The sequence below is a fragment of the Myodes glareolus genome, chromosome 9 (assembly GCF_982192425.1).
Source record: "Myodes glareolus chromosome 9, mMyoGla1.1, whole genome shotgun sequence".
In the NCBI taxonomy this organism is placed as follows: domain Eukaryota; kingdom Metazoa; phylum Chordata; class Mammalia; order Rodentia; family Cricetidae; genus Myodes; species Myodes glareolus.
In genome coordinates, this window is record NC_142034.1 from 47769614 (window position 1) to 47784229 (window position 14616).

Below are 14616 nucleotides of genomic sequence, written 5' to 3' on the forward strand. Positions count from 1 at the left end.
CCAGAGATAAGGGAGCAATTAGAGGGCCTTAACAAAGTCCTAACTTCCTGTCTAGATTCAGCTTGGGAGGCTTGCCACTCCTGCTGGTCTCTTTCCTTTCTCCAAGCATTTTCAAGTCCCCAAAATAGGTCAATCCCACCCTTCATGCTTCAGTGTGTCTACTAGGAATGCAGAGTTTGTCGTAGGAACTGTTGGAGCCACACGGGCATAGATAAACAAGGAACCCACAGTGCTGCTATCGGACTTAGCTTGATGAATCGTTTTCTCTCTTAAATATTTATTGTTTTTGTGTGCATTGGTGTTTGGTCTGCATGGATGGCTATCTAAGGATGTCAGATCTCCTGGAACTGGAGTTACAGTTTTAAGAAGTCATGTGGGTGCTGGGAATTGAACCAAGGTCCTCTAGAACAGCAACTAGTGCTCTTAGCCACTGAGCCACTCCCTCCAGTTCCACTCTTTTATTATAATTCTATTATTATTATTATTAATTATTATTATTATTGTTATTAGAAGTTGTGTATTATAGGGGCCAACCCAATGGCTCAGTGAGTTAAAGGTACTTGAGGTCAAGTCTGACAACTGAATTCTCCAAAGTCTCCTCTCATTTCCACACATGTGCCATGACACATGCACAGAGAGAGAGAGAGAGAGAGAGAGAGAAAGAGAGAGAGAGTATGTACATGTGCCACAGTGTGCAAGTGGAGGTCAGGGACAACTTGTAAAAGTTCTCTCCTTCCATTCCATGGGTCCGTTGGTTTGAACTTGGGCTGTCAGGCTTAGCAGCAAGTCACTATATCCATAGAGTCATCTCACCAGTTTTTGGTTTTGTTTTCATTTTTCTTTTTAATTTATTTAACTTTATTTTATGTGCATTGGTGTGAAGGTATCAGATCCCCTGGAACTGGAGTTACAGATAGTTGTGAACTGTCATGTGAGTGCTAGGAATTGAACCAGGGTCCCCTAGAAGAACAGCCAGTGCTTTTAACCACTGAGCCATCTCTCCAGCCCCTTGTTTTCATTTTTTTAAGACAGGGTTTCTCTGTGGTTTTGTTTGTTTGTTTCACACATTTGGGGTTATGGGATTTTCCTTGTGGTTGTTTTGTCTATGTAGCCCAGGCCAATCTCAAACTTACTGTAGCCCTTGATTTTCTCCCCCCCCCCTTTTTTTTGCTGTTCTTTTGTTTTTCAAGAAAGGGTTTCTCTGTGTAATAGCTGTCCTTGAACTTGCTTCATAGACCAGGATGGCCTCAAACTCACAAAGAACCACTTGCCTCTGTCTCCTGAGTGCTGGGATTAAAGGCACATGCCACCACTGCCAGCGACCTTGATTTTCTAATCCTACCTCCTCTACCTCCTGATTACAGCCATGAACCAGCACACTCGGTTCATGTGGTGATGGAGGTTGAAGGCACGGCTTCATGTTTGCTGGGCAAGCACTCTATCCACCAAGCCACATCCCCAGCCTCTCAACTCTGCTTCCAAAATCACTTTTTTACCCTGGCAAGTTTGATTCATCCAGACATAGGCCTTCAGATGCAAGGACCACACTGTTCTCCAGCCGTTTCCCAGTCCCTACAGCTTCTTCCCAACAGTCGTCCCTGGAACCTCATGCCTTGGAGTCCCAACCCTAACACTCTGCTACCTCTGTGACGTTGGGTGAATTATTTAACCCGTTTGTGCCTTAGCTCTTCATTCATGAAGTGAGGACAATGACAAGTGCCGCCTAAGGAGTCGGTGCACCTAAAGCAGTGTTTGCTGCATGTGATACGCGTCCATGTTAGCTTTAATATTTTATTATTTTCTGGGCATGGGTGTTTTTGCTTGTATGTATATCTATGTACCACTGTGTGCCTGGTACAGAGTAAGTCAGAAAAGGGCATCAGAATCCCCCAGAACTGGAGTTATAGACAGTTGTGAGCTGCCACGTGGGCACTGGAAACCAAACTCAGGTCCACTAGAAGAGCAGCAAGGGCTCCTACCCCCTGAGCCATCTCTCCAGCCCAGAGCACCGGCTGATCTTCTAGAGACCTTGAGTTCAGTTCCCAGAACCCATGTCAGGTGAGTCATCTGTATGTAACTCAGCTCCAGAGTGGCTGATACCATCTAACCTCAGACAGCAACCATGTTCGAACGCACATATCCACAGACAGACACACACACCTACACACAAGTAAAAATGATAAAGAAAATTATCTTTAAAGATTTTTAGCTAGGTGTGGTGTTGAATGCCTTTAATCCTAGCGCTCGGGAGTCAGAGGCAGGCGGGTCTCTGAGTTCAAGGCCAAGTTGGTCTACAAAGTGAGTTCTAGGACAACCAGGGCTACACAGAGAAACCCTTGTCAATTTTTAAAATTTTATCTCATGTATGTGTGTGTGCCTGAGTATATGTAGCATAGACATGTGTACAGATGCAGGAGTCCAGAAAAAGGTGTTGGATCCCTTAGAATAGGGGTTATAGGTGGCTGTGAGCCACCCAACATGGGTGATGGGAAATGAACCCTGATCCTTGGCAAGAGCAGTTGGTGCATTAACCACTGAGCAATCCCTCCAGCCCCTATTTATTTCCGAGACAAGCTCTCATGTGCAGCCCTGGCAGGCCCGGAACTTGATAGCCTCTCTGCCTTTAAGCACTGAATAAAACTGTGCACCTCCACAATGAACTCCATGGTATTCTTATGGGAAAGAGTGTTGTGAGGAAGGCTAGACCTTACTATGCATCAGAGCTGCTTCTGCATGATCCGACAGGGAAGGCAAGGGGCACAGGCTCTCACTGTTTCTCTGCCCCTCTGGCTCCCTCCATACCTCTTGATCTTCACGCCATGTCAGTAGCAGACATCCCTCCATTTCTCCTTTCCCTCACCTTTTCTTTTTTTAATCTCCTCTTTCTCTCTCTGGTCTTACCCATCTTTCTACATTTTTCTCTCTCTCTTCTCTTTTGTGGGTGCTGGGAGTTGAAACTGAGCCCTCTGGAAGAGCAGCTAGTGTTCTTAACTGCTGAGCCATCTCTCCAGCCCCCTCCTCTCTCCATTTTATGTCTTTGTTACTGAACTCTGCGGAGCATACCTTCAGCCTATGTTTTTTTTCTTTTTCTTTCTCTCTCTCTTTCTTTCTTTCTTTCTTTTTTTTTTTTTTGTTCTTTTTGGGTTTTTTGTTGTTTTGTTTTTTTTGAGACAGGATTTCTCTGTAGCTTTGAAGCCTGTCCTGGAACTAGCTCTTGTAGACCAGGCTGGCCTCGAACTCACAGTCAGCCTATGTTTCTTTTATCTTCTCTTTGCACCAATCTTCTTTCTGTGGGTCTCCCTGCCTCCCTCCCACTATGCCCTGTCCTTCATCTTTGTGTCTCTGGATCTCATGGCTCAGCCCTGCAGTCTCCCCTCGCTGGCTGGCCCTTGTTTTACCGCCTCAGTTACAGCCACACCTGTAACCCATCTCTGCGTATCTCAGGGAGACTGTATTTCACTGTTTCCATTTTGCACCCTGCCTCTGCCTAGCTGGCGACAGGGCATAGGGTGTGCTGGTCTGCTAGCCTGTTTCCCCAACTCCTCTCTCTGGCTTAAAACAAGGCCCTCCCTCTGTGGCCCAAGCTAGCCTCAATCATGGTCCTCCAGCCCGCCCCTCCTGTCTCAGCTGCTGGGATCACAGGTAGACACTGCCATGCCTGGCTCTGTCTTTTTAAAATTTGGGCAGCTATTTCACACCAGTGCCATCTGAGTCCCTGGAGGTATAGTGATGACCAAAACAGGTCTCATGCCAGCTCTCGAGGAACATGCGTTCTGGTGGTAGACAGACACCGAACAAAGAGCAGACCGAGCTGCAGGTGGGACTCGGTGGTGAGGTTCTTTAGTGGGTTTGAAGCCCTGAGTTCTGTCCCCAGTACTACAAAAAGAAACAAAATTAAAATAACCCCTATTATCCATGACTCTAGCTGCCCAGCTGATCCTCCCAGGCGCAGGCTTCGGCAGACTTGAGGGCAAGCTGCTGAGTACCCCTGACAATTCCCTGTCACTAACTAAGGACCTTGTGTTTAACCCATTTACTGTCTTTGAACAGCATTCGTTATGATCCAGACTGGGAGAGACAGAGATAAATAGAAGCAATTAAAAAAATAAGACAAACAAACAAACCCTTGTGCTGGAGGGAGGCAGCATCTGTGCTGAGCCTAGTAGGATGGGCAGGAAGGAGGCTCGGTGTGCCATGAGGCGGGGGACCCTTCACCACGCCCTCTCCCTGGCTGCTACAGGGTTAAAACAGAGCTGGGCAGCTGTGATATTTTCCTTTAAAAACTCATTTTGAGCTAACATTTGAAAAGGACGCTATTTTATGTAAAACTCAAGATCCCTAGCTTCTCAGGGGAAAAAAAAAATATCAGAAGATCTGGCCCCATGGGGCGCATCTCCACCTGACAGGAACTGGTTGTCTTCCTATGTGGGGGTGGTAGTCTCCACGTCTTGGTTCCTCCTTGAGGTCGAGGTCAAAGTCAAGCTGCTCCTGCCTGGCCACAGACCTTATGATGTGGCTCTGCTTATCCTGGAGAAAGAGATGTCCCCGCTGCCTCCATCCAGAGCGGGTGGGGGTGGGGACGGTGACAACACAAAGCAGGGGCAGGGGGCACACCTGGGCTTCCAAGTTTGCAGCCTCACTTCCTAGCATCTCCGCCCACCCACCCATCCCTCTGACTGCCCCCTCTCCTGGGCTTCGGGGCCCCTCCCTCACAGGCTGCAGAGAGAACCATACTTCATACTACCGGTAGGGAGTCTGAGCAAGGGTGGTGCCATCCCGGCAGAGAGAGACATGGGAGCCACCTGAGTCCTCAGTCATTCTCAGCATACATTTATTAAGTGCTTACTGTGTGCCAAGGAGTATGTTGGGGGCTAGGAACAGTGAAGAGCCAGGGAAGAGCCAAGGTCAGCTGCTGAGGTATCAGTGATACTCTGTGGCCCTGGTGAATGGAAGAAGAGCATACCTTCAGGCCTCACATCCCGGCCTGGACTCTGACCTGCCTAGATGCTCCTAGTAACAGAAAGGGACACATGGGTCTTTCCTTCCTCTGCCTCCAGGTGTTACAGCACACAGGCACCCCTACACATGTACTCAAACACGGCAGAACACCTCAGAACACATACACACACACACATGCACGTGTTACAGCACACAGGCACCCCTGCACATGTACTCAGACACACCAGAACATCTCAGAACACACACACAGACACACACACACACACACACACAGACACACACCTGGCCCAGCCAAGCAGTCATTCAAAAAGGTGGTATGGAAGGGCCACTCCAGGGCTGGGACTTTGACCCCAAAACTCTTTGGCTGAAAGACAAAGTGGAAAAGTGGGGAAGAGGAGAACTTAAAACTCCACTGTAGGAGACGTCCTGAGGGGCCCGAGATCAGTGGTACTGGCCTTTCCAGTCAGTGTCCTGTCACAGGAGGGAGAGGGTCCCTCAAAGGTTGAGTTTCGGTATCATGCTGCACACATGCGAATCTGTGAGGGGACAGACACATCCCTTCCACTGGAGGAAAGGACACTCGAGCGCTCCCTGAAAACGACGTGTGGCTACTAACCTCTGAGCTTCCCTCGGAGAACACTCAAGGGTAAGAAGTGACCCCTGGGCCTGTCTTGGATCTGTCCATGTAAGAATGACTCACTACAGGGACCAAGGGGCACAGATGGTGGCTGTGTTGGCAGGGCCATGATGCCTTCCTCATAGAGGACACCGACTCTCCTGAACACTCAGGAGGCTCTGCCCACACCCTAGGGCTCAGGATGAGTTGGAGCATGGGATACACTCTCACCTTGACCCAGGGAAGGGCTACACCCCGAGGATAAGCCAGTCCCCCTGAACTACTCGGGGACGTTTATCCTCACGGGCAACGGTCTGTGTGTGAGGGCAGTAGTCAATACACTTAGGTTGGGCCCTGGTAACTTGCACTGCTAAGGAACCTCACCGCCCCAAAGCCCCTGGGAACCTATCTTAGTGCACTTTATAGGGAGCAGCACAGAGGCTGTAATGGCCCCCATAGCCTGGCTCTGTGGGGACAGCTGCAGAGCTCTGAGCAGCATACCTCACCACAGGCTGGCATAAGCTTCTCCCCACCAGATGGTGCATCTGCCTAGGTTGTACAGGGAAGTACAACAGATCCCACTGAGCAGGGCATCCCAGGGTACACCTACAATCCCAAGCACTTGGGAGGCTGAGGCAGGAAGATGGCCAGGACAAAGCCAACTGAGACAAGTGGGATCCTGCCTCAAAGCAAAACAAAGAGACAGACTCTCACGCCTCTACTTAGCTGAAGGTGTTTGTGCTGCCGTCTGGGATAGTTCTGTCCACACGAATGCAATACTGGATATGTGTCCTTCTGCCCATTTTCAGTGTACATGGGGCCTAGGCCAGTCCCTTTCGACAGCCTAGGATGTACAAGACCATGAGAAGAGTTTACACACAAGTCTTTTTCTTTTTTTTTTTTTATGTCTCTTTGGTTTTTCGAGAGAGGGTTTCTCTGTGTATCCCTGGCTGTCCTGGAACTCTTCTGTAGACCAGGCTGGCCTTGAACTCAGAGATCTGCCTGCCTCTGCCTCCCAAGTGCTGGGATTAAAGGTATATCTCCCTATTGCCTGGCTATGTACAAATTTTGACCAGGACTTCTGGATGTAGGCATGGGGGACATAACACGGAAAGCAGCCCCCAAGGGCCTTGTCTTTGACCTTAATTAAGGTTGGAGGCGGCTGTGAAAAGGCCCGAGCAGCAAGAGAAGAGGGCAGAGGCCCAGGGGAAACTATTCTTGATGAGGGAGTGCCTAGACCACAAAGTAAGGACTTCCAGAAGAGCAAGTGAGGCTGGCTCTGTCCTCCCCAAATGAAACCACAAGGCCAGGCGTCACTTCCTGCTCCTTCCACCCCCAGAGCTTGCAGGACAAGGGAAGAGATGAAGAGGCTGGGGTCACTGGGGCCTCTGCCTGTGTCTAGCCTGTGGTTCTGTCCCTATCTCAGGGTACCTCTCTTGAGGGTGAAGTGATCAGGGAATTATTCCTCCAAGTACCTACCAGCCTCCATGGTCCAAAAACCCTTGTGCAAACAGCTTGCCCCATATCTGAGAAAGCTTTGACCCCAGCACACGGAGACCATCCTGAGCTTGTGCCCCACCTCTCTTGGGTTTTGCTGCTCTATTGGAAGCCTGGCAATCCTTGGGCCTAGAGGGCCTTGGCTGCTTTAGCGACTGACACCCACGTGAGAGTTTTTGTTGTTACACTGTGAGGCAGTTACTCTCCCTCTCTGGGACTGTTTCTCTAAGTGTCTGCTCCACTCCAGGCTGCTACCATGATTCAAAGACACTAGGAAAACATGTCAGCTTTGTGCCAAGTCAGGGCAGAATGGCTCTTCACTAGGGAGTTCCCAACTCATTTGGCTTGCCCCACCTCTGTTCCCTGCTGCCGGCTGACGTCTCTGATCCTCAAGCAACATTGACTCTGGGCTCTTTTCCATCCAAATGTCTAGTTTCTAGATCCTAGGATATTCCCTCAAATTGTCGTGCTCAGAAGGTGTGGCCCTTCAGTATTGCTGGGGACAGCACAGGTCATGTCTAAGCAGCCTCAGCAACCTCAGCATGTCCCTAGCAGGGACAGCTTTGTCAGTCAGCGTTCTCTCAAGCTATGTCCTCCTTCCTTGTGCATCCAAACCTCTGTGGGGAGCACCAGAACCAAACCAAGACACAGGTTTGTGTGCAGCCTTGGCTGTCCTGGAACTCACTCTGTAGATCAGGCTGGCCTTATACTCACAAAGGTTTGCCTGCCTCTACCTCTTGATTGCTGGGATTAAAGGCGTGTGCCACCACCTCCCAGCTTTTTTTTTTTTTTTTTTGAGACAGGCTTCTCTGTGTAGCTTTGGAGCCTGTCCTGGAACTCACTTTGTAGACCAGGCTGGTCTCAAACTCAGAGATCCACCTGCCTCTGCCTCTGCCTCTGCCTCCTGAGTGCTGGGATTAAAGGCGTGTGCCACCACCACCCAGCTGTTTTGTTTTTTAAAAGATGGTATCTCCTGAAGCCCAGGCTGGCTTCGAACTTACTATGTGACCAAAGATGACTTCAACTCCTGATCCTGATGCCACCACCTCCCAAGTGCTGGATAAGAGGCATGTGCCACCATGCCCAGTTTTATTTGGGGCTGGGCATGAAACCCAGGACTTCTGTGTAAGCTAGGCAAACATGCTACCAATTGAGCTATATCCTCACCCTGCCCTGAAGCCTACAATCGTAACATTGTAGGACCTTCTGCAAGTGACCGCTGTGTCACACATGCAGGAAGGGCATGGCTCTTATGATTGACTGATTAGTCATCCATCACTGAGCTGCGTGTCACCCTGTGTGTGAAGCACGGTTACAGCTCAGGCTGAAACATGTCACCCTTTGCCTCCTGATCCTGGCATTACAGGCCTGTATCACATTTCCATAGCTCTACCATTCCAAGAGCAATGTATAAAACTTACAATTTTCCTCACATCCTTATAAACACTGTGAGTTTTCTTAAAAAACAAAAACAAAAAAAAAAACCAACTTTTTTTTTTTTTAAAGACAAGGTCTTGTCGGGCAGTGGTGGCACACGCCTTTAATCCCAGCACTTGGGAGGCAGAAGCAGGCAGATTGCTGTGAGTTCGAGGCCAGCCTGGTCTACAAGAGCTAGTTCCAGGACAGGCTCCAAGACTATAGTGAAACCCTGTCTCGATAAACAAAAAACAAACAAACAAGACAGGATCTCATTGTGTAGTCCTTACTAGCCTGGAACTCATGATGTGGACCAGACTGGCCTCCAACTCACAGACTTGCCACCCCACCAGGTGCTACACCCCTTCTTAGACAGCTGCAATGTCCATGAACACGGGGAAGATGCTGTGGGCACCCCGTTCATGAACACAGAGAAGATGCTGTGGGCACCCCGTCCATGAACACAGGGAAGATGCTGTGGGCACCCCAACTCTGCACACTCGACCTCTGACTAGACGCTTTCCAAAGGACAACCAGTGAGGCGTCACAAAGCCGCGCGCTGGGAGGGGTTTCTGGAAAATGCTGATCCAGTTCTTTTGAGAGACAGAACCTAAGGCCTTGTCCATGTGAAGAGTAAACTCTACTACCGAACCACGAGAAACCACCGAGAAGGGCTTCCAGCAGTTCACTGTTGTGGGGGTAATGACTTTAATGTTTGAATGGACTGTAGCCAAGACTTTAGTCCACTCTTGCTACAGAGCCCGGACTCGGCCTGGTGGTGTCTCGTCTGTGACTGCCCCCAGTCCACCCTGAAGCTATTTAGTCTGTGGCTCTCCTGTAGTTACCACATAAGAACCCTTGGGGTTATGAGTTGACAGGAAACAGTAGAGATTAAGGCTGCTGCATTAACCTGCCCAGTTAGAACTGACAGCAGAGGGGATAGCCCACACTTCTCCACAGCCCTATTTGCCTGGAGTATGGGGTCATCAGGGTTTTTCTTTGCCCATGCCCCTCTCTGAACATGCCACTCAGGACAGAGCATGCAGGTGCAACTGGGTTTGTCACTAGCAGAATACTTGTAGAACCTACCATGTAGCCCTGAAACTTTCCATGAAGACCAGGCTGGTCTGGCCTCAAACTGCCTGCTTCAGCTCTCCCAGTGCTGGGATTAGAGCATGTGCCACTGTCTGACGTCTTTATTATTCTTACTGGCAGACCTTCTTGTCTTGCCTTTCCCTCTCAGTCTTAAATCGGACACATGTAGTAGTCAATTGATATGTGAGGAGGGTCATCCATTACCAACAAGAAAATGGATTTATTGCTTCATAAGAATTCTGATGCAACTTAAAAGAAAACAATAGACTTTTAAAAACTAATTCACCCCTCCTGGCACCCCAAGAAGTCTCAGACAGGGTCTCTAGGGGTTGTCAAGGTAATTGGGTTATTGAGCCAGGCAGGCCAGCTAGACTTTCCCAACATAGTTCCAACACAGTTAACACCTGTTAAGAGTCTGCCAGCAGGGGGCACTGTGACCACACAGCCACATACAAGGTCCCCATCATAAAGCAAGGTTGACTCTCCCATCTTGAGCCTGCCGCTGGTCTGGCTGGCTTCTAGTCTGGTTCACTCTAATAAAAGCGGCCCCTGGGGGTGCCTTCTACCACATATGCACATGTACATGTACACACACACACACACACACACACACACACACACCCGTTACTTGCTAGGCCTGGCTCTCCATGTCTGTCAGTCACCGCCTTATTTCCACCCCAGAAAAACAGCTGTGTGTGGGTGGAAGGGTGACCTTCCCTTGTGATGTCCCCTTAGCTCCCTTCAGGTTGCAGGCTGGAACAAGGGCGGCAGTAGAAATGTATTCCCCCAGTATAAGGAATAAGCCTTGCCCAGGATTCCTGAGGCTTTGTTAACTATTCGGTCCTTCATCCCTTCCCCAGACTGAGACAGGGCGGGGGTGGGGGCCATCTCCATAGGCCTTCAAGGAAAAAACAGGCCAGGGACTAGCCACTGGGGGAAAGGAGTGTTGGGGGGGGGCATTGGGATTACAAAGGGGTTAGCACCAACAACAGGAAGCGGGTCCTTCCTTCCTCAGGCAGCCGCAGACTGGTTAGGGAAGGTAAAAGGCCAGGCCAGGGGAGCGCAGACAGTGCAAGCCTTTGTCCTCAGGTAGGCGTGGCTGGTGGGCATGCAGCTCAGGGACAGGTAGTGCGGGTAGAGGATGGCAGGCCCCTCTGCTTTGGCAAGAGGCAGAATCCAGATCAGTGAGGGAGAGCCTGCTTGCTGAGGGCTCTCCTTGGCTCCAGGCACAGGCCCCATGGAGATCCAAGACCCCAGAGCTCCTGGGGTGACAGCTAGGCCAGGCCAGCCCAGTTTCTGGCAGTGGGAGGTACATTTGTCTGGGCCCTCTCCTGCCCTTCCACACCAGCACTCCACAGCAGGGCCAGGGCTTTGTGAGGAAGTACGGGGCTCCGGCATGGTGAAGGGCAGGATCCAGGGAGCGCATGGGATCCTCCGGGGCGGGTAGATGACAGCGGCCAGTCACTGAAGCACAGGCAGGCAGTCGACCACAGCTGAAGTGGTGGGCACTACACGAAAGCTTCCCGGTTGGATGAGCCATTGACTTTAAGAAACAGCTTGCTGTCTTCCCGCTTCTGCTGGAGCTGCCTCTCCAGCTGGCGCCGGTAGCAGATCAGGTAAAGAGGCAGGCAAAAGCCTAGCATGCTCACACCAAGCAGACCCACGTTCACCTGGGAGGGTGGGGAGTGGGCTGGCGTAAGGAGCTGTATTCACCACAGGGCAGTGCCCTCCCCCACGCACAGGTGAGGAAAGAGTGAAAATTAAATGCTAGGATCGGAGAGGTCCCAGGGCTGTCAATCCACATTCCATCATCTAAACCCCCCAGTCCTCCATGGGCCACTCAGCAGCCTTCAGGGATGGGACTGGGGTTGGGACAACTCACAATATCTGGATAAGAATGCTGGTCTTTGGCTGGAAAGCCAAGGATGCACCCCAGAATCAGGTCCAGAGAGGTCATTTTTCTACTGCCTGGCCACAGGGTCCCCTGACTGGGTTCTGTCCAAAGTTCCCACACTGCCTCTTGTCCTTGGGCCCCACTTTCCCAGGAGCAGAATGGGGAGACACTCCGACTCTTCTTACCCACAGAGGGTCTCCTCCAAGAGGACCCATCATGGCGAGAAACAGCGGCTGCTGCAGGAGAGCAAAGAGCGCGCTGACTAGAGACTGCAATCCCGTGAGGCTACCGAACTGCGTGGAGGGGTACCTGTTGGGGCAACGAGACCTGTCACAGACGGCGCCTTCACAGGCTCCCCAAATCCCTCACTGACTTGGCTCAGGTATACTGGTAACTGGGGTTGCACCATCGGTGCCTATGAGAAGAGGCAGGACCAGCCTCAAGATGGTTGGGTGCAAGCCCCTGAACTTCAGACTCTGAAGAAAGCCTATCCCTCCTCTCCCATACCCCATACTCAGATGTGCCCTCAGCCAGGATAGGTATAGAGCTGAGCAGAGTGGAAAGCGTGGTGCCAGCAGAGTCTGCGGCTTGGGAACGATCCCGGGAAGCAGGTTGGAGGCTGAGCCTGGCTCTGCTGTACCCCCCTCCAAGAACATTGCGCAATAACGGAAACTCAGCATCACCGCTCTTGCCTGCCTCCCTCACACCCTGCCAGGGCAGCCACAACTTCCTCCAAGCCTGGGAGAGGGGAGACGGACAAGGCGGGGGACAGGCAGACCTGGAATAACCCCTGTAAGATGCTACTCAAAGAGGAAAGGAGTCCTGGGCTTAATATTGGGGAACATTAGGCTCCCTCCATTGTCCCTGAGATACAAGGGAGCCCTGGGCAAGAACAAGCTGCCTGTGTGGTCACAGACAGTGGATGATAGAACTTGGGTTTCAATTTGTGGGTCAAGCCCTGGGCAGAAGGAGGAACAGCTATCTAGCTTCTTGGAAAAGATGTAGGTGTCACTGTAGGCAGGGTTCAAGGAGACTGTGGCCAGCAAATAGGTTCTTTAAGCCCTGGGTGAGGCCAGTCCAGTTCTTCTGAGATCAGTTATCCATGTCACTGCCCCTACTGAGGACTATTTACGCTTCAGTATTTAGCTTCAGGCAGCCAGAACCCAACCCTGCCCCAGTGGGCAGCTAGGGACAGTGCTAGCACTCTGCACAGCGAGCCCCGGGGCCCTGACCCCAGCTGAGAGACTGACTTCGTGTTAAATGTCATGGCTCGTGGGCACCCAACTGCTGCCTACTGACTCACCTACTGTCAGTACGTATGGTGGCCTTTACTGACACGGACAGCAGAAACCCTAGTACTTGTCCCCTGATACAAGATGAAACATGCCAGAAGGGTAGGACACGCCAGTTTCAGGATCTCCATGGCAGCAGTAGTTCCCTTGGGTCAGGGCCACCACACCACCCAGAGGTTTCAGGACTTACACAGCAGCATATAGGCCCCCTACTGCAGAGTGGATGAAGCCTCGCACAATTGTATGCAGGATGAAGGAGAAGATCTGAGGGAGGGAAGGAAGGAGAAGAGCGTGAGCAGGAGACCCCTAGGGACCCCTCTGTCCTTCCCTCTGGCTCCTGGGGACTCAGGCACAGAAACCAGGGCCATCTGGGTTGGCTGCTACCAGCTCTCTAGAGCAGAGTGCTTTTTCTGTTTTCCTCTTTTCTTTCTTTCTTATTTTTTCCTGGTTTTGTTTTGGGGACAAGGTCTCACTGTATATCCCTGGCTATCTTAGAACTCTTCATATAGACCAAGCTGGCCTCAAGCTAACAAAAATATGCTTGCCACTGCCTCCACAGTGCTGGGATTAAAGTCATGCATCACTATGCCTGGCCTTTGATAACACTTTTTTGTAATATTTAAAAAAAAATTAACACTCAACAGTCTGGTAATCACAGGCCTGACCCTCCCTATATAAATAAAATTAAATGTACATGTATATGTGTATATATGTATGCATGTATACTTAATTTTATTTATGTGTATCAGTGTTTAGCCTGCATATATGTACACACACTATTCGTGTACCTGGTGCCAGAATCTAGAAGAGGGTACCAGATCCCTTGAAACTGGAGTCACAGACAGTTGTGAATCACCATGTGGGTGCTGGGAACCAAACCCAGGTTCTTGCACAAGCACACCCAGTACTCTTAACCAATGAACCATCTCTTCAGGTCCTCATTTTTGTAATTTTAAAAATTACATTGGGATTAGAGAGATGACTTAGTCATCAAGAACACTGCCTGCTCTTCCAGAGGACCTGGTTCAATTCCCAGCACCCACGCAGTGGCTCACAACTCTCTGCAACTCCAGTTCCAGGGGACATGATGCCTTCCAGCCACTCTCGGCCCCAGGCGCACACTTGGTACACAGGCTTACACATGTAGGCAAACACCTATACACACAAAACAAGAAATTTTAAACTTTTGTTGTTTAAAAAATTACATTCATTTATTTCGTGTGTGCAAGTGTGACAACGTGTGTGGAAGTCAGAGGACAACTGAGGGTTGGTTCTCCTGCCATGTGGGTCCTAGTGTCAAAGTCCCCGGGCTTGGCAGGAAGTCTTTCACAGCTAAGCCACCTTGATGACCCTTGCATGAATTTTGTAGCCAGCTACTAAACAGTCATTGTGAGAAATTAAATTATATAAACTTACAACTAAGAAACTAGTGCCGGGGCTGGAGAGATGGCTCAGCAACTAAGAACACTGTCTGCTCTTTCAGAGAACCCAGATTCAATTCCCAGCACCCACATGGCAGCTCATATCTGTCTGTAACTCCAGTTCTAGGGCATCCGACACCCTCACACAGACACACATACAGGCAGAACACCAATAACATTTTGTTGTTGTTGTTGTTGTTGTTTAATTTAAAAAACAAAGAAAGAAGAAAGAAAAGAAAAATAGCCAGGCATGGTGGTGCACACCTTTAATCCCAGCATTCAAGAAGCTGAGGCAGACAGATCTCTGTGAGTTTGAGGCCAGACTGGTCTACAAAGAGTTCCAGGACAGCCAGGGCTATTAATCAGAGAAACCCTGTGTCAAAATAAGAAGCTAAATTGATGATCTTAAAACAAAGGCAATGAATG

At 50.2% G+C, this 14616-nt stretch overlaps 1 protein-coding gene across 5 annotated transcripts in view; it reads right to left on the minus strand.

The window, feature by feature from the left end:
• Nucleotides 1–9783: 9783 nt before the first annotated feature.
• Nucleotides 9784–14616, minus strand: part of Slc43a2 (solute carrier family 43 member 2) — a 42964-nt gene continuing 38131 nt past the window's right edge. For all 5 annotated transcript variants that reach the window (XM_085695316.2, XM_085695320.2, XM_085695319.2 and 2 more), the window contains exons 12-14: nucleotides 12960–13033; nucleotides 11663–11786; nucleotides 9784–11253 (exon numbers count right to left, since the gene is read on the minus strand). In XM_085695316.2, the coding sequence (XP_085551442.2) occupies nucleotides 11092–11253; nucleotides 11663–11786; nucleotides 12960–13033 (360 nt within the window). In that variant the 3' untranslated portion in view covers nucleotides 9784–11091. The remainder of the gene's footprint in view (nucleotides 11254–11662; nucleotides 11787–12959; nucleotides 13034–14616) is intronic.